Genomic DNA, 19,865 nt, shown 5'->3' with positions numbered 1-19,865 from the left:
CATCATTAGAATCTACAACTAAAAAGGCTTAATGATAATAGTATTAAGTCCATTCAAATTGAATAGTAGGTTGATCCTACTTGACTTACAAACTTATGAAGCTTTAAAATAAGTTCTCTTTCTCAGCAAAAAAAAAAAAAAAAAAGAAAGTTCAAACATGACTTATTTAGTGTGAGTTATCTCAAATGAGATTTAATAGTCAACTTCAAGTTGCTTAATTTTTTATAATGTACATAAACTAATGGAGTTAAGCAAAATAAAAAAATCAACGAATTTCAAAATATATCTAAATTTAACTTGTTTTCATAATGAATCGGTCTCAAACAAATTTTTAATGAGCTCGAACAACTTCTGCTTTACATCCTTACACTGGGAACCAAAACAAATTTTTAACGAGTTTGAACAACTTCTGTTTTACATCCTTACACTGGGAACCAAAAGACCCGTACTCTCGCTGGACATGCGTGGAATAGTTGAGCGTGCAAGTTGCCAACAAATAATTCTTTTTGCACGAGTAAGAAACCGATGTATTTTTTCATAGCTAGCCCTCATTCCATATGAGTTCTTTCAAATTTCTTGTTAAGAAATCAACAAGCTCAAGAGTATGCCTTCTCTTTTTAGCTAAAATCATTATTGGTACTTCTTTCTTAATGGAATGAAGTTCCAAAAAAAAAACTCAAGTGAAGCAAGGGACAGTGTCACACACTTTCTGCAACGACATCTTAATATGCTACTTTACAATTTACAAGGCATGGCATTTGCTAGAGTCTAGTTCCTCACTTTTTGAATCGGCCATTCATGTACATCTTTGCTTACTCTGACATCTAGAAAATATCGAGACTAGAATAAGGGAAACAAGATGGATAAAGCTCCAAAGAGTTGCAAAAGAGATGTTAGTTTGCCCCAAAGCTTATTTTTTCTCCGCCTGCTGGGCAGTCTCAACATACTGCTCTGCAAGTTTCTTTACTTTCTCACCTTCCTTGACTAGGAAATTTGCATTTTTTTCTTTGGAATGGTATTTCATAACTTTATCTGTTGTTTTCCCCACAGCCCATCTGTATTGTTCGACAGTGATCACTCCACTCTTGCACAGTGGCCTGACGTGCTCTTTGATGTAAGCTTCCACCTGTAAAAGTTTTAGGATAACCGATAAGAAAAATGAAGTTTGCAAGCCCCAAAAGACGAGAAAAATTACATGTATTAACAATGAAACAAAGTCATTTAGTACCTTTTTAGATACAGAATTAAAGCTATTGGAATGCTTGTTTGTGTCAGTATTTGATTGCTTCTCCTTAACCGGTATTTTTTTGCTTGTTTGAGAACAACCTGATCCATTATCTTCTCCACCAGAAGAGTGGAGACCAACCTGTAAATTCTCAGCACAACTCTCACTCCCCAATTCAGATGTCTTCAAATTTTTGCTTGACCCAAAACATTCAACTTTCTCTGGAACGACATCATCAGCCATTAGTTCACAGGACTTTACCAATGTGGTTTCTGGAAACCTTTTCACCAATGGTTCTTTGTCGGGACCATATAATTCTTCACATTCTGCAAGAGAAAGCTCTTCACCTCCTTCATCAGTTAACAGAGCTTGATCCATGCCCGAACTTCTAATGCTTGCATCAGTACCGCACTCATGCAAAGAGGAAGAGCCGTTTGAGGCTTCGACTGCTGTTGTTCTCCCATCAGCCTCGAGGTCATTAGCATTATTTGATCTATCACAACTGAGAGTGGAGAAAACCACTTTCATTTTTGTCTCTTCTTGTTGTAGCTTAGATATCTTTAAAGCACTAGAACCAATGAAGTCTTCATCTTCCAAATCATACTCAAAATCACCATATATATCAAGCTCTGGATGAGAATCCATTTCAAATACATTATCAGGTTCATCTCCTCCAATCTTTTTTGAGACATCATTTTCATCATTAATGTCTTCCATTTGATGACTTGGACTATTTGGTGGGGAATCATCAGACAAAAAGCCAGCATTTTTCAATGCCTCCTCAATCATGGGATCATCAGAAAGATCAGTGGTTGCTTGTTCTGATCTGTCAGTGGGTACTGGTGAAGATGGGGAAGGATCTGATTCCGTGTCTCTACTAGACTTGATGTTGTCTGATCGATGTAATAGCTCCTGGGACATTAGATTCACATATACTAGCTTGCTGTTCGATCTATCAGCGACTTCTTTCTCAATATTAACTGCATCTGCAACTGCCAACTCTGTATCTGCAGTTCTGCAAATGACTGGCAGATTTGCTTTGCGCAAAAAGTGCTCAGTGAGGCGGTAAAGTTTTGCCTGTACAATGGATGTTGCTAAATAAGCTATAACTTAACTAAATTATTCATTTCATATCTTAGTAACATTAGTTTCTTGAGGAAAATCCGTAGCAACCACTTGGCATTTAAAATTACATATTGACTGGGTGAGGAGCTAAACCTCAACTTTGTCAAGGAGAAAAGGAACATGCTACAAAGGCATTTATACTGAAGATGGATTGGATTTAGATAAGAAAAAAGGAATCCAATGAATTAAATTCCTCAAATATACATATGTATATCTTTTGATTTTTGTTATGTTGAAAATTCAGTTCTTTAAATGATTCTATTGAACTCCATAGAACTGGTGGTGCAAATGGTCTAGGTAACAATCTGGTAGAGTTGATAAGTCGGGATGCCAAGGAAGAACAATAATGTGGTATTCATAACATTCTAATTGTCCCAAGGAATCAGAAACCAAAATTTTCGAGTTTGTCTCAATCTATTCCAAACTTAGTGAATTTATATCCAACAAATGGAAAATTCAGGACTCAGTTCTGTTTCTGCACCTGAATTTTTCTCATCCAAAAAGGATATAAAAATTTGAAAGGTGAAATTTCAACTTAGATCAGCCAAATTGCCAGTCTTGCTAAGAAATAGAGAAAAGGGGCACCACTTACCTGCCTAACTGACATTGGGACTTTATTATGGCGACTGGTTGCCAATACCGGTCTCATTTCGATTGGCAGTTGAGCCTGTCAAATGAATGAAATATAAGAACTAATAACAGCGGCAGAAATCAAATGGCATGCATAAAAAATCGTACAAGAAAAACAAAATCATAACATACCAATAGAGGATAACTTCCTTTGAGCACCGCATTATCTTCCTGTTTTTCCTGTGTTGCTTTACTGCCCGAGGCTGAAGCTTTTCTTGCAAGAACCTCTAGGGCCCATTTCCTCTTATCCTTCTTTATATCATCAGATTTACCCACCATTTCCTTCTGGGAATTTACTTTGGAACCACTTAAAGGAGTAGCAGATTTCACTTCTGGGCATTTGTTTGGAAGTACTTTACTAGAAGCAGCTTCACCCTTTACCCTTGTAACAGTAGTACTCTCATTCCCTTTATTGTCAGAGGAACGAATACCAACCTGTGATGAAACCTGATTCGTTTGCAGAGTTTGCGCAGAGTGATTTGCCAAAGATGAGGGATGCCCTTTATTCTCTACAAGACCTGTAGCTTTGAGATCAGTGAAAGGCTTGATATCATCTTTGCGAGGGAAAACAGAATTATCTGCCAAATACAACCTTGAAAGAATGGAATTTGTTGCGTTCCCTTCAGTTCCCTGTTTGATCTCTGTGCTGTCAGAACTATTTCTTAAGAGGCTGAGAACTGACTTCAAAGTCTCAATTTTTTCAGGCCTACCAGGTTTCAAGCAGCGGTGCTTCCAAAATTCAATTTCACAGTCCCGAGTCCAAGCCCGTTTTCTTCTTCCACCAATCCCATATATCTTTTTCGTTAAATTCTCACGTATTTTTCCCTTTTGCAACAATAACTTCTTATCCTTCACAACTAGAGCCGGTGGTTTTTTAGCTGGTTCAGTTACAGATCCAGCCACAGCCGCCCTGAAGGCATCAAGAAGTTTTGGATCAAAAAGGTTTCCCCCAAACTCTTTGGAGGATCTGTTACGGACAGCTTCTCTAATTTCTTTTCTTAGATTCTGTACTAACATGGATGCCTCCTTGTCCTCAGCAGCTCTTCTCATGATCTTTTTCACTCTCAAACCAGCCGCATTTTCTCCTTCTTTTGAGGACCCATCAGTGTGATTATTGCGTGCTTGGCCCTTGAAAGGTCTACCATATGTCCCTCGAACTATACTCATTACATCAGAAGCATCATTTTCCTTTTCTGAGATACATTTCTGAGACTCATCTGAAACTGATTCACTAGCTTGGTCTTTTGAATCAATCACTTGACTGCTTCTATCAGCTCTGGCTTTTTTTGTCGAAGCTTTCAAAACTACAGTTTTGGTTTCTACATCCCCAGCAACTGTATGAACATCATCACTAATAGACAAGGAAAAAAAAAGAAAAATATAAGTAATTAAGGCCAATAACGACAATAATAATTAAGTAATGGTGGGAATTTTCTTATGCAAAAGAGAAATAAGTAAACTAAATGAGGAAATTTTTTTTTTTTTTTTTTTTTTGATAAATAAGCAAACTAAATGGGGCAATTGACACTCTACATGTATAAAGGCAACAAATTGAAGGAATTTCAAGCCTTCCAACAAATCAAGATAAATGAATGAGAAGGTCAATATTGTTTGGTAGGCCATAAACACACGATAACACAGTTCATCTTTGTTGATATCATACAATTTTGACATTGATGACCCACAGAAGCTTGTTCTTTTTTTTGATTCAATTATTTGGATTCCCAACAGGTGAAATTACTACTAAACCTTCTACAGTCTAAACCAGGGTAGTTCACTGTCATGACAACTAGTTTCCAGAATTAATAGTTGTGCTGCATCGTGCATGCCATTTATGATCAAATCTTGTCATAGTTGTGGCATGGTTCCTACAAATACAATTACTGAAACATCTCATGCAGCAACAGTCCAGATTTTTTAGCTTCCCAAATAATACTCAGTTGGGTTGAAACACCATAGGAAATCACAGAAACTGTTAGAATTTACCTACACCTACCACCACCTACTACCACACCTACTACACCTACCACCAATTTACCCTCACCTACTCCTCACCTACTACCCAAACCCTCTCCTATATAATGAGCCACTCTGATTTGTAATATAAGATATCAATAACAAATACTTGAGTTTGGAGAGAGTAACAAAACAAGAAAATACATAAAAATAAAAGAGGATAGGAGACACTGTATGGTCGTGTCAGACCATTGGTGAAGACACTGGATGGTGGTGTCATAACGTTGTAGAGGATAGAAGACAGTTTATGGGGTCATGTCGGACCGTTGTAGAAGACAGTTTATGGGGTCATGTCGGACCGTTGTAGCAGACACTATTGTGACATTTGTGGTGACAGTTTACGGAGTCTTGCTGGACCCTTGTAGAAACTAACCGGAATCAATGTCGGGACAGTTTACAGAGTCTTGTCGGACCCTTATAGAAACTAACCGGAATCTATGTCGGGACAGTTTACAGAGTCTTGTCGGACCCTTGTAGAAGTTAATCGGAATCTATGTCGGGACAGTTTACAGAGTCTTGTCGGACCCATAAAGGAGCTAACCGGAATCAATGTCGGGACAGTTTACAGAGTCTTGTCGGACCCATAAAAAAATCGCATCCTCAAAAGGTGCGCCCAATTTTTCAAAAGGCGTGCCATCAAAAGGCGTGCCCAATCCATAAAAAGGCGTGCCATCAAAAGGCGTGCCCAATTCATCAAAAGGTGTGCCGGACATGATGGCGAGGCACGTGGGCGCCTTGGCTTGCGTGCCCGAGTGTCGTCTGTCGGCAAGTGGCGCGCGATGCGCGGATCGGCCCTGGCTATTTAACCAAGGTTGAGGCAGAGGCTGTGCAAACCAGTTTGAAACCTCTGAATTTTGGCAGTCTGAAACACTCTGTAAACCCTGCGCTGAAACACTGAGCAACCCAAAACATGGCCTCTTCGTCCCGTCCAGCTACCCAGAACCTGCTCACGCTCTTTCCAGAACTGAACGAGCCTACAAGAGAAATAACTGGTGCGGTGGCCAGTGAACCTCAACCAAACACCTCTGGTTTTGCTCCATTGAACTTTCCGATGCGGTCGGTGGAGCAAAAAATGGCGGTGCAAACTGATATTGAGGCTAATCAGTATACTCTGAAGTCATGCGTGGAAACCATGACTGCGGTCACAAATTTGTCGAACCGGCTGCAGAGTAGGACAAATGAGGTGCAACATTTAAACTCCCAGCTGGCTCTGCTCCAACGCATGTATAAGGATGCGCGAGCAGAGATAAGCGTGCTAAGGGCAGAAAACAAGGAGCTGAAGCGGAAGGCCACCGTGATGTTCCGATTTGGAGGGCCGCCATATGCTGCAGTGGAGGAGCAGGGAGTAGTGATTGGGCCCAGTGGAATGGGAAACACGGAGGCAATACCGTCAAGGGCTGGCCAAGACGGAGGCAAGAAGAAGAGACCTGCAGCAGAGTAGAGAAGAAAAATCCCACTGTGGGTGTGGCTTTTGTGTTTGTGTGTTTGTTTGTTTGTTTTTTTTTTTTTTTTTTTTTGTTGTTTTTGTTTTTGTTTTTTTTTGTTGTGTAAAAAATGTGATCGGGGAGATCCCGGCAGGAATAAAGGAGTTTGGTGTGCAGTGTTGGTTTTTTTTTTTTTTTTTTTTTTTTAAGAGTGACACAAGGTTGTTCAAAGTTCAAACCTGCAGAGTGAAAAAGCCCAGAGAGAGAGAGCATTCGGGCAGAAAGAGAGCATTTGTTTTTTTATTTTATTTTTGTTTGTAAAGGAAAATATCGTGGGGCATGTGAGTTGATTATTAGAGAGAGAGAAAGATTGGGTTGAGGACCGGCGGGCGGCTAAGGTGAGGTTACCGCCCGCCGGTGAAGCAAAAATAGTAAGTTCTAAACCTGCTCTGATACCATGTAAAATTTGATGTATATTATTGATTGATATTTGTTATTGATATCTTATATTACAAATCAGAGTGGCTCATTATATAGGAGAGGGTTTGGGTAGTAGGTGAGGAGTAGGTGAGGGTAAATTCTAACAGAAACACCAAAGAAGCCTAATTCCTATAGTCATAGATGACTGCAACACCATTTTTCCCACAACTGCAGCAGTTTTTTGGACAGTATTCCGAAACATCTGGGTGCTAGCACAATCATTAAGGCATATGTTATGCAACACAAGAACAGAAACTAAGTAAGCCGGACATAGGGCAGCGATGATAAAATTAAAGTGTACAGCATAGTTTTTAACCTTCATTTCTGAAATCTATATGATAGTGAAATGGAAGACACAATTGAACAAAGACTGACCTGCAATCTCTACGCTTTCTCTTTACCCTGGTAATTTCAAGAACATTACTATCCTTCAAATCAGGCTCCATCTTGCTGGCTGAAACGATATGCACCAAGAAGTATTAAGTAAACTAGTATAATACTGGAATGAACATCTACCAAAATCACTACATATCTAGCTGATTGAAAATACAATTCAGCTTGCTTGTTTTGAGTTTTCAGAAAATACTTTTCAGAAAATTCTACATTCTTATTTTTTGTATTTTTTTATTTTTACTGAATTTTTTTAATATTTTAAACAATTTTCTACTTTTTAGACACACCTAACATAGATATACCTAAAAAGTAAAAAAATTGTAAAAAAAATCTTTTAAAAAATCACTAAATATCAAAAATACAAAAAAAATACAAGAATTCAGTACATTTTTTGTATTTTTATGTATTTATTAATTTTTTAAAATATTTTTTTACAAATTTTTAACTTTTTAGATACATCTAACTAAGATGCATATAAAAAAGTAAAAAAAAATGTTTAAAATTTAAAAAATATTCACTAAAAACAAAAGAATACGAAAACCAAAAAACTCAGTTTTTAAAAAACTTAATCCAAAAAACTCAAACCAAACACACTGATTGCTTCTACTGTTTCATTTCCCAAGAATGATCTAGAAAAAATGATGAATTGTCTTGCACCACTCAAGTCCATACCTGGCAATAAGTATGCTTCAGAACTACTTTTCTGCTGTATGTCCCAAGCTACATCATTTTTCATGTCATCAACTAGAAGAAGATAAAAAAATAAAATAAAAAAAAGAAGAAGTTATTTTTATACAATAATTCTATTTTATTTTTGATAAATTATTTTTATACAATTATTAAATGAAGCAAAAGGTGTTTGTGTGTATGTTTGTGAATGAAAAAAAGACATGAGCTCCTATGTGTAATACTATGGCCTCGTTTGTTTCAAGGGATAGGGGGGTAAGTAATGACATGGGCCCACATGTTTTTTTTTAGCACCATGGGATTGTTTGGTTAAAGTGGGATGACCGATGGGATAAGATGGGAGGATTATTTTTTATCATTAGATGGTGACGGGAAGATAATCCAGAGGAAGAGATTCATAATCCCAAGGGGTTGGGATTGGAAAATCCCCAATATAGGGGATCAGCAATCCGGTCTGCATTGCTAGTCCGGACCAAAAAAAAACATGAGGTTACAAATCCCTTGGGGGACAAATTCTGAGCCATGGACCCACAAATCCCTCCAAACAAACATGAGCTTTCTGTAAATATACCAGACAAAGAACAACCCACAGATAAACCATGATGAAGATCTAGATTAGATTCACATGGTTCATTAGCCAAGTAAGGTTCATTTAAAAACTTCCTTGAAGAAATAACCAAGCTGTCAAAGCTACTTGGTTCTTTCATCACTCACTTTGCCCCGACGAAATACAGTGTAAACTGAAAGGTGTATCTTTTGATAAACATGGTTCTAGCTCCTGTGCCTCCAAAGCTGGTTGGGTGCTAGTCTTCTCAGTTGATAGTGTTTCCAACTTGGTACCATTGGCACTAGCACTAGAAATTAACATCTCAATTTTCAGGTCCTTGTCAACTTCTGAGGTTGATGACAGTTTTTCACTTGGTTCCTCAGTCACTTGATTTCCTCCAACCAGTGAGACAACAACAGCCGTCTCACCAGCATCAGCAACAGATACAGAAACCTTTCCACAAAACGCAGCATCAACCAAACATTCATTACTACCATTTTCTAGACGAAAATTGTTGCCTTGAATAACATCTGATTTTTGTGGATTTTCATTGGCCAAACACCTACATCATTGACAAAGCAAAAAGAAACCTAAGATAAACGCTCATGTCAACCAAAACTGCAACACAGATATGTTATAAGCCAAAAGCACATATACAATGACAAAACAGTCACATCATTTGGGTGCCAACGTGGAGAGTCAATTGTCCTGTCAGATGATAGTAAGCCATTACAATCTGATTCTAATGTTGGTCAGAAAAATCCTAACTACGAGATTCCCAAATCCCTGGTAGTACAGAACAGTTTCCAGAAACAGGAAGCACAAGCTTGCAAACTACTTGAACTGACCACAGATTAAAAAGTACTGTGCATACAAGATGTGTAACAACCCAGAACCGTATACGATGATTACCAGTAATTAATTATGTGTTAGTATGATTTAATTGAAGATTATCTGTTGAACTTAGAAAATACCTGTTGAGATTACGACTTCGGGACTGAAATTGATGACCGTAATGGGTTCAGAAAACGAAATTGAGCACGCCTATGTGATACCGGGAATTTTTAGAGCCATTTGGGAAAATAAATTGAGAACTGAATTTCGTCTGATTCGTTAGGCCATGTTTGGCTCAAAGTTTGGCACAATTGTTTATAAATGATATATAGATAAGTATAAGGGCCTTTATTGACTCTTTGACTCAAAAACAAAAGAGAAGAAAAAAATCTGGAAAGGAGAGAGAGAGAGAATTCGTGAGAAAGGGGAAGAAGAGGAGGAAAGAGAGAGTCAAGCTAAATCTTCTACAATTAAGTGATTAAGGTAAGGATTCCTCTCTAATTTCCTGAAATAAGGTTGATACATCAATGATCTCGTGTTAAATAAGAGGATTGAAAGGGGAAATATGTTTAATTTGAGCATGCATGGCATGGATAGATGATTTATGGTCATATTTGTCATATTTTGAGGAAGAACCTCCATGGATTTAAGAATGAAGCTTTTAGGCTCAAGTTTATGATTTTCTATTTTACTCCAAGATTTGAACTTCTATTGTTCCATATGGGTTTTGATTTGAAGTTTTGATGTTGATTTAAGATGGGTTTTAAGTGTTTTGGGTCTTAGATTTCATAAATGTGGAAAGTGATTTTGTAAAGAGGAGAATGAAGCTTGGAAGAAGAACCAGAAATTCGGATTTTTGCTCTGTACGCTCGAGCGGAGGGAAGCCCGCTCGAGCAGTGAAAACAGCCTCCCAGCAGTTTTGGGACTTTTTACAGTACGCTCGAGCGGCCAAAGTGGCGCTCGAGCGGGAAGGCCTTTTTCAAGAAAATTTTGGGGAAGTTGCAGACTTGATTTTAACATGTTAATTGCATCATTTATCATCTTATAAACATGAAATGAGTATGAATCAAAGTAAAGAAAGATTAGAATGAACATGAAATGAAGTAAAGGAAAGAATGAAGTGCATGAATTACAGGATTTAATGATAACGTGTATTGAGAAATGTGTGATATGTTGATATTTGCAGGTCAAGATTTGAAGACCGTGCATTCGGTTTCGGAAACCCTCTGTGAGTAACATTTCTGTAAAGATATGTTATTATGAACTATGTTCTAAATGTATTACGTTATGCTATGCTTTGAAATGAGAATGTTTTCCGTGAATGAATGTCCTGATTTGCGAATCTAGTATGGCATCCATAGATAGTTGGGTCATGGGGGCGGGAACATGCAGGCCCATGCGTCATGAGTCATGGGGAACGGCATGGAAGGACAAGCCCATGACTAGTTACGAGATCTCGTAGACTATTGACTGATAGACTGTTATGAAAGGTTCTGTGGAGTATGCCATTACGTATGTTCTTATGATGACTGATGACTGATATATGTTTATGATTGATTTATTGTGGATTTATGAAAATGTCGGACTTCGTTCACTAACTTCTTTACTGTTATGTTACTTGCTGAGCTCTAGCTCATTGTTTGTAATTATGTATTATAGGTGAGCATTCTGGAAGTCAAGCCTAGGCGGAGTCCGAGCCGAGCCGCCGTTTTGAAGCCTACCCGGTGTTTTGGTGCCTCCGAGTTGGGGCTAGGCCTAGGAAGGCCGTTAGGAAGCTTAGTTTTGGTTGTGCATATGGCGTGAGCCTATGTTTTGTACATGAATTTTGATTATATGTGATGTAATGTAGTGGGTAAACGTAAATTAACATTTTTGGCATGTAATGTATGTTCATATAAATGCACAGCTCTTTGGACTATTAGTGGTTATTGTTTTCGCTTCCGCGAGCCCCTTTTATTTATGTTTTGTAGAGCAAGGCCTGTGGTAATCTAGGATTACTGGCCGGTCTCGTTGCCAAACTTCTAGGGGCGAGTTTGGGGCGTGACAAGATGCATGCCAACAAACAGAGTTTAAGCACAGCAGCTTAGTGCCAATTTTGTAGAATTGTGTCCAGCAAATGAACCTATAGCATAAATTTGACCAAAAAATAAAATGTTCCATCATATTACCTCGGGCATAACCAAGAATTCTCGCATGTCCCTTCAGGATCAAACCCTACGCAAAAAGCATGATACCTGATTCAATGCAAATCAAGACGCAATTAGTGCTAACCAGCATTGGAATCTTTGAATGAAATGTATCAGAAGACAAAGCAGATAACAGAAAATAAAAACATAACAAACAATTAATATAGTAAGCCATAGAAAACACACACAAACATATATACATATATTATTCAGTAAGTGGTGACTTGACATCCCCAATAAACTCCTCAGAAGTGACAGATCCCCTTCTGGCATAAAGCTGATTCCAAATTGCCATATTTTGAAGTCATTTGGACTGCCATGCAACAATGTAGAATATATGACGCTTCTTATAAAGTTGCTCTAATGGAAAAATAATTTAATGTTGCAACTAATTAGTTTCCCAAATTCTACCTATCCCCATGAAAATGGTACCAAAGAAGCCCTCTTGATGATGTTAAGAAAGCTTTATTTTGTCTCCTAATTCCTTTTGCAAATATAGTGTGATGGTTAACATCTATATTTAGCAGGCCACTCTTTCAACTAGAAAAGTTTAAAATTTAAAAAAAATTTACACTTGATAATGGGGAACTTGAAGGCATTGGATGAGGATAAATTGAAAATTAGGGATTTATTCTAGTATTATTTTGTGATTTAACGAGTTTTATTTATTAAATTAGAATTTATTGGGGTTTGAAAGGATGCCTATAAATAGGCCTTTATGCAATGAACTTATCAGACTTGGCTTGGATTTTGAAGAATTTGAATATTGATTGGGATTATCCCTGTTTTTCTCCTTCCTCCTAGTTCTTTCCCTTCTTCCTCTTCTATACCTCATCTTCTTTACAGTTATTTGGTGCTGCATCACTTACATTGGAAAACATAAGGATTGGATGAATCAAATGAAAGTAAATTCTAAAAAGAGACCGATTGGAAGAGATGCATACAAAAAATTACACTTATTGCACTGACCCACAAAGCCCAAACATAGTCTACCTTGTTTGGCAACATCACTTTTTGGCTTAAAAGCCAAAAAGTCACTAAAAAAATCAAAAAGCCAACAACCTATACTAAAAAGTCAAAGATTTCATTTTCTCTCTACTTTTTGCACATCTTTTCGTAAAAAAACAAAAAAACCATCCCAATCATACTAGCTTTTTTTACCTTATATTTTAGCCAAAAAGTCAAAAAGTTACTAAAATAACCTGTTCCCAAACCAGGCCGATAGCAGTAAATAAAACATTTGAAAGCACAATCCCATCAAATTATCATGGATAATAATTTGTCCATCGCAAATGGGTATGGATTATAAAAGGCAGAACATTGCCTTCACTGAGATTGTTAATTGTGGGCTAGCAGACGGCAGGTTTAAGGCAATTTAAACAAAGCACACACTGTTATGAAAATGGAAGCATCATTTGTTAAACCTTACATGCATGGAGTTCAGATCTCTATGAACTACGGCGCCAAAATTTTGAAATGCAACGTCAGTTCTTTTAGGGCAAGTAATAGTTGCAAAAATCCCATATTATTTAATCATTAAAATTCTTAATTCTAAAAAAAGGCTCTCTAAGACTCCCTTAAACAAGGCCCAACTGAGAATTATACAAGAGACCAACCATGAAGCACCAAAACCCTTCACTGGCAAATGCATCTCTCAGCCCCATACAGAATCAGATTTCCACTATCTGAATTAGTGAATTCCATACCATGGCCAACCATTGCATTTGAATGACACACGGGTCACTAGAGTTTACTAGCTAATTACCAATACCGTATTGATATAGAATCATCATCAATGTCTCTATATCTGTAAATGAAACAAAGAGAAAAAAACTGAAGCCATTTTAACAGAATACGCATACCATATATCACATGAGTCACAAGCAATTGATGTATCAAGATTTGAATCTTCCTCAATTATCAGTGATCCACTTCGGATTTTGCAGCCATCTCCATCCAAACAGATAACTGCCTACAACATGGTAAAGTGTATAAGAACTGCATGCTAACAAAATACAGAATTGTGAATGTAGACACGTGAAAACAGATAATAAAGCATGCGAAAATAAGAAGCTAATAATGACCACTACAATGTGCACAAGAGACATCTTGCATTCAGTATCTCAGTTGTAGAATGAAAAATAGAGGACAGACAAATGGCGCGCACACATTTTTCTTAATCACATTTGGGACTGTCTGTGTCCGTGCTTCTTAGGGTGGACTCCTAATTTAAAAAATTTAATGCCAATATCAATGTGAATAGCCTTCGTCCTAAGCTTGAGACCATTAACACACACACAAGGACTGTTGTCATGGTAGGAGATATTGTTAGTGGTTTAAAAATAGTAATGACACCATAAACACACATTTATGACTTGTCTCACCATCTTTAGAAGTGACACAATTTGTTCAGTGTGTTCTTTACAAAGCTTAGCTCCATAATGATACAGTTGGTTCTGCAATTAGCCTTTAAAATATTAAAGAGTTTTCTTAGTAGAATACTTACATTTTCATCAATGTAGTATGACGGGAAAGAAAGACTGTTATTTTTCTCTTCAATGCACCAATCATCTTCTCTGCATAGTTGACGTAAAAGAAAAGGGCACAATAAGTATGCAACCTAAATCCAAGCATAATGGAAACTGCAGTGAATTAATTGCTATAATAGTTGACACTATAAATGGCCTACAATCTTAAGAATATATTCAGTGCAATTCGTGTGAAAGATGAACCATGGGTCTATAACATCTTTCAAAATCAAATTTTTCTTTAAGCTTCCCTCATGTTCATCCTAAACCTTGTGCAAAAGCAACATAGCGAGCACATTATGCAAGGGTGAACCTGTTGAATACTTGAATTAGTATTTATTTCTTGTAGAAAACATGAACTTAGGCCTCGTTTGGGAACAAACTAATTTAGTAACTTTTTGGCTATTTGGCTAAAATATGAGTTAAAAAAACTAGTATATTTGGGATGACTTTTTGGCTTTTTATGAAAAAATGTGCAAAAAGTAGAGAGAAAAGAGAATCTTTGACTTTTTGGTATGGGTTGTTGGCTTTTTGGCTAATTTAGTAACTTTTTGACTTTTGGCTAAAATGGAGGGTTCCCAAACGAGGCCTTAGTACAAGAATAAATAAGCAAGAAGGGAGCAACAAATTCTGATGGGAAATTAGGGAAAAAGAGAAACGCAAAGCCAATTAGGATTTGACAAAGAAACCAAACAAGTAAAGGAACTAAATAGGCATTGAATCCCCATCACACTAATTGGGATATCTGAGCTCCATTTAGCTTAGGTGTCCTACATATGCCTTTGTCTATCTAAGAGGGCCATTGAAGCGGCTCTCTAGTTAGACAAAAGGCCAATATCAAGAAGAAGAATATATATGTTGTCCTCCAATGCCATTTTTCTTCTACTAGATGATATTAGAACAGTAAAAATAAACACGATGATCTTGTCTTTCCTATCTGTTTAGTTTCTTGAGACCAAAATGATTGGTCTCCACTACTGCACATTGAGATTCCCTATAGCAATGAGGGCAATCAGAGTAGTCCTCATTGCTACTGAAGATCCTACCCAAAAACTAGATATTTTATCAAGTATCAGCCAGCAGACGAAGCCAAAATTTGAAAGGGTGGAGTCAGCCAAACACAAGTAATTGAATCACTTTGGCAGCAGTTTAACAAACTAACTTAAGCCTCAAATATAGGAGGGTTCCTAAGAAGCAAAGACACAAACACAAATTGCACAAAATGAAGGACATGACACGAAAGGGACACATGTGAAGCATATAATTTCATATATTTATTATATGTCATATTTTTAATCCCTTATATTTATTCTCATCAAATCAAATTAATCAACCTTAAGTATGCTATTCCAGTAAAAATAAATAAATAAATTAAAAAAATTAAAAGATAATTAAAAAAAAATAGGACACAATGTGTATACAACATATCACCAGCATGTCCAAATCCCTCCAGTGTGTCTAACAAGTGTTCGGAGCTTGTCTGTGTCCGACACATGTCAAACACTTGCACTTGAACTCCGAAGAGATGTCCATGCTTCATAGATTTTTATTATGATGGTAGCAATGAACCATTCGCCTGCCAGAGGGACGAGTGAATTTTCAATTTCTATAGAATTACACCAAGAATCAACCTTAAGTCCTTATTTTTTTGCTTTAGTTATGGATGAGTTGATGCGCGATATTCAGGATGATGTGCCATAGTGTATGCTTTTTGTAGATGATATCGTGTTAGTGGATGAGACTAGAGAAGAAGATAACATTAAGTTAGAGATTTGGAGAAAAACATTTGAATTTAAAGGATTTAGGATAAGCAGAACTAAGACAGAGTATATGGAGTGCAATTTTAATAACAGCCATAATGGGAGCAGAGAAGAAGTGAAGATTGAAAATCTAAGAGTAAACATTTTCGTTATTTAGGATCAATTATCACAACGACTGGAGAGATTGGAGCGGATGTGGTCCACAGAATTAAGATGGAATGGTTTCAGTAAAGGAGTGCACCTGGAGTACTGTACAATAAACAAGTATCCATTAGACTAAAAGAGAAGTTCTATAGAACAGCTATTAGACCAGTAATGTTGTATGGGACGGAATGTTGGACAATTAAGAAACAACATGTAGAGAAGATGAGTGTTACTGAGATGGGGATGCTAATGTAAATGTGTGACAAGATTAGAAAAGACAGAATTAGGAATGAGTATATTCAAGAATGGGTAAGAATAATACTGATAGAAGATAAGTTGAGAAAGAATAGATTAAAATAATTTGATCATATACAACGGAGACCAACAGAGGCAGTAGTGAAGAGATTTGATACAGTGACAGTAGATGGTAGTGTTAGGGGAAGGGGTAGACCTAGAGTGACGTAAACTAGTGTAGTAAATAGAGATATGAATCTCCTTAATTTGACTAACGAAATGGCATTGAATAGATTTGAGTGGAGAAGAAAGATTCATGCAGCCGACCCCATTTGAGGGATTTAAGATTTGGTTTGGTTTTGGTTTGGTAGTAGCAATAAACCATCAAAATCTTCAAATATCTGAGGATTCCTTTTTCCTAAATAAATCAAGTGGCTAGCTAAAATAGAGAAGACACTTTTTAGAGCATCTCCAAGGGTATAGTTAAACAAGACTTGTTAGGCATTTTAGCCAACGTAAGTCTAATATTGAGCTCCAATGGGCTAGCTATTGAACTAGTTACTTTACCATCCTATTTTTTTGGTAGCTACAATTGAAGAGCCCCAGAAGCTCTCCAAACAATTATGTATGTATATATTTTAAATTTTTGTATATTTATGTCTTGGATTTGAGATTTTATATATTTTAAAAAAATATATATATATATATATATGTGTGTGTGTGTGTGTGTGTGTGCAGCAATTTTATATGTTCTTTCAATTCTGTTTGATGAATTACGGAATAACTTATTTTGTATTTTGTATTTTTTTTCTCCTCATTCTACAGGTTTTGTATGTTTGTATGGACAAATTTATTATTATTACAAATTTATATTAGTAAAATATCAACAATTAGTATTTTTTTATTTTAAAAATTAATTAAGTTAGTTTAAATGATTAGCTAAAATAAAGATCGTGGTTGGAGAACACAATAGCTAAAGTAATTAGGTAAAATAAAGAGTATACTTTTTTTGTACTTTAGCTAGTAAAAAGTAGAGAGTGTGGTTGGAGGTGCTCTTAGTGTACTTTTGCTAGCTAAAATAGCTAGCAGTGTCAGAGATGTTTGCAGATGTGATGAACTTGCTGTTTCTGGAGGAGAAATTTGTTCACCATCAGCAAATTGCAATTATTGTTGCTATATCCCGACAGTATACTAAGTTTCCATAACTTCCAAAACCTCTGTTCATCTAAGAAGTACAGGAAACATGGGGTAAACCCCAAAGCTCTATGATATGATAATAGTAAAATACAAAGCTAATGAGAAGGCAAGATTATCCGGGGTTTTAAATTAGTCAGAAGTGACAGCAACACAGAAATTACAAAAAAAAAAAAAAAAAAAAAAAGGGAATACCTAGAGAATGAGTCCTCATCAAGGTTGTTGCTTCCAATGGTATCGTACACCTTCATAATCAAATAAAATTTGTAAATTGGGGTTGCATCAATGCAGCATTCTTAAACTACAGTGGCAAGAGAACTTCTGATGATCAACTGTACAAGTGGATGATGATGACAACATGGAAGTAGAAGGAATATATCAACCAAAGTATCAATTGTCAAACAAAGAAGCATTGCTCCAACAATTTACTACTCACAGGTACACATGTGATTAACTGAAATTCATTCTGGCAAAGTGGGCAAAGGTTTGTGATGGTAGCCCAGTTGTCAATGCATGTGAAACAAAACCTGAATTTAAATAATGAACCCGGGTAAGCAAATAAAATTTACGATTTTCACCCAAAAATAACAATAACAACAACAACAACAAATTGAGAAAGAATAACATTGACAATAATATTAGCCCAATCCAAATCCATCCAAGTACAAATAATTGGAACTTCACCTCATGTAATATACTTAATTTTCTGACAAGTGGTGAAGGTCAGGCTGAAAATTACCCAATCATATCTTTGGAAATTTAGAAAGGAAATATGATTTGCAAACATAAATTTTATACATAAAAGCTTACTGGCATGATATGATAGTGACAGTTTTGAAATAAAGTCACTTTGATGGGTCTTTTGGTTTTAAATGAATGGATACAAATCTATATACATTTTTTTTATAATTTTTTTATTTTTATATCATTACTCTTTAGAAAATGAAATACCTAAAAATACCCAAGGGAGATCATAGAAAGTTAAATAATTGATCATCCAAACTGCTAACCTTTGCCCTAGTTGGTACAACAGGGGCAGAGTGCCTATGTACCTCTTTGTGTGTATGTGTGTGGGAGTGATTGGGTGAAGGGCAAGAAAAGAAAACACAGGTGAAAAGTCAAAATACATGAAGCATAGACATCAGCAGGTAGGTCTTCATGAACAGAGGGTATTTAATAAGAAATTAGTGATCACTTTTGTTGGACAGTAAACCAATGATAGAAAATGGATGATTAGAACAATTCCCACTTCACATTCTAAGGGCCATAATTTTAACATCCCTTTAAAAAGAAGACATACCCATCTATATATACACTCATAAAGCTTCAACATTTGTAAATGTAAACCTTGTTTCTCAGTCTCACACATTAAGACCATACTTTCTTCAAGAATAAAGAAGTATACCAGTGTTGGCAGCAATCCAGCACCCCCCTATCAATGACAATATCCATACATATACCGCATCTCTCACCCTCAAAAGTAGAATAATCCTGCAAGCAGAGCAAGCACACAAATATATACAACAAATGCTAATTAAAACAACAAACCCAAATTTGTACTTACCATAATCTACCATAGCTCAATGGGAAAATTCAAAAATTTTACCCAATATTATGATAACAAGATTCTAGACAAAACATAATTTTTTAAACTCATTAATCCGGTCCCAACCTATGTAACTCTTACAAATATAATTAAACAGAGAATATTAACAATTTTCCTACTAAAAGACCAATTTTTAACACAAATAACACTTATTATTGAATTTGAACTTTGAAGTATAAAATTGAGTAATACAGCAAACAAATACTCCAAAACTCACATCATTGTTCTGATCAATGTTAAAAGTATCATCTTCTGATACACCTTCTGTAACAAATTCCAAATCCATTAAATCTTTATCTGCAAAGCGAACAATAAGATTTTTAAGACACTAATCAATGAAATGTAATAAAACCGATATCGAATTACTAAATTAAACATACAAAATTTTATCGAACCGAATTGTAATCTGCTCGATTGTGTATATCGAATCTCACTGCTGTGAAATTCCTAGGGTTTCGAAAAAAATGGGGATTTGCAGATTAAAGGCGTGTTTGGATGTGATTATTAGCTTGAAATCAATAGCATGTGGAGCTTTAGAGATGGTTGAATAGAAAAGAGAGATTTACCAGTAAGAAGATTGCGAGGTAGCGTTTGGTAGTGGCATTGGCCAACCGTAAAGAGATTAAGGCTCCGTTTGGCAAAGTTAAACGGGGCTTATTTTTAGTTATTTTAACCACAAAAGATAAAATAGATTATTTTAGTCACAAAAAATAAAATATTACATCTAACTCATAATCATTACATTCTTCTCTCACAAAAAAAAGTCAAAAAGTCAAAAAGTCAAAAAGTCCTTCCCAAACCAAACTTTTTAACCCAGGCTAAAATAGCCATAAAAGTTAAAAAGTCAAAAAG

At 36.2% G+C, this 19,865-nt stretch overlaps 1 protein-coding gene across 4 annotated transcripts; it reads right to left on the bottom strand.

Moving 5' to 3' along the window:
* Positions 1 to 273: 273 nt before the first annotated feature.
* Positions 274 to 19,648, bottom strand: LOC114291652 (RING/U-box protein). Of its 4 annotated transcripts, none has more exons than XM_028235509.2 (15): positions 19,580 to 19,648; positions 19,231 to 19,310; positions 18,813 to 18,898; positions 17,844 to 17,934; positions 17,603 to 17,652; positions 14,054 to 14,123; positions 13,410 to 13,519; positions 11,530 to 11,595; positions 8,695 to 9,089; positions 7,966 to 8,037; positions 7,276 to 7,354; positions 3,113 to 4,331; positions 2,943 to 3,017; positions 1,229 to 2,302; positions 274 to 1,126 (listed from the first exon to the last, which is right to left on the bottom strand). In XM_028235509.2, the coding sequence occupies exons 2-15, from the start codon at positions 19,297 to 19,299 to the stop codon at positions 911 to 913; spliced, it is 3,672 nt and encodes a 1,223-aa protein (XP_028091310.2). In that variant the 5' UTR covers positions 19,300 to 19,310; positions 19,580 to 19,648; the 3' UTR covers positions 274 to 910. The 4 variants fall into 4 exon arrangements, with proteins under 4 accessions (XP_028091310.2, XP_028091309.2, XP_028091312.2 ...); XM_028235508.2 differs by having other exon boundaries at positions 19,394 to 19,609; XM_028235511.2 differs by having other exon boundaries at positions 7,966 to 8,013; positions 19,394 to 19,609.
* Between the last annotated feature and the right edge of the window lie 217 nt (positions 19,649 to 19,865).

This window comes from Camellia sinensis, chromosome 13 (genome assembly GCF_055761805.1).
Source record: "Camellia sinensis isolate YWXY chromosome 13, ASM5576180v1, whole genome shotgun sequence".
In the NCBI taxonomy this organism is placed as follows: domain Eukaryota; kingdom Viridiplantae; phylum Streptophyta; class Magnoliopsida; order Ericales; family Theaceae; genus Camellia; species Camellia sinensis.
This window is presented reverse-complemented; position numbering and strand designations above follow the sequence as displayed.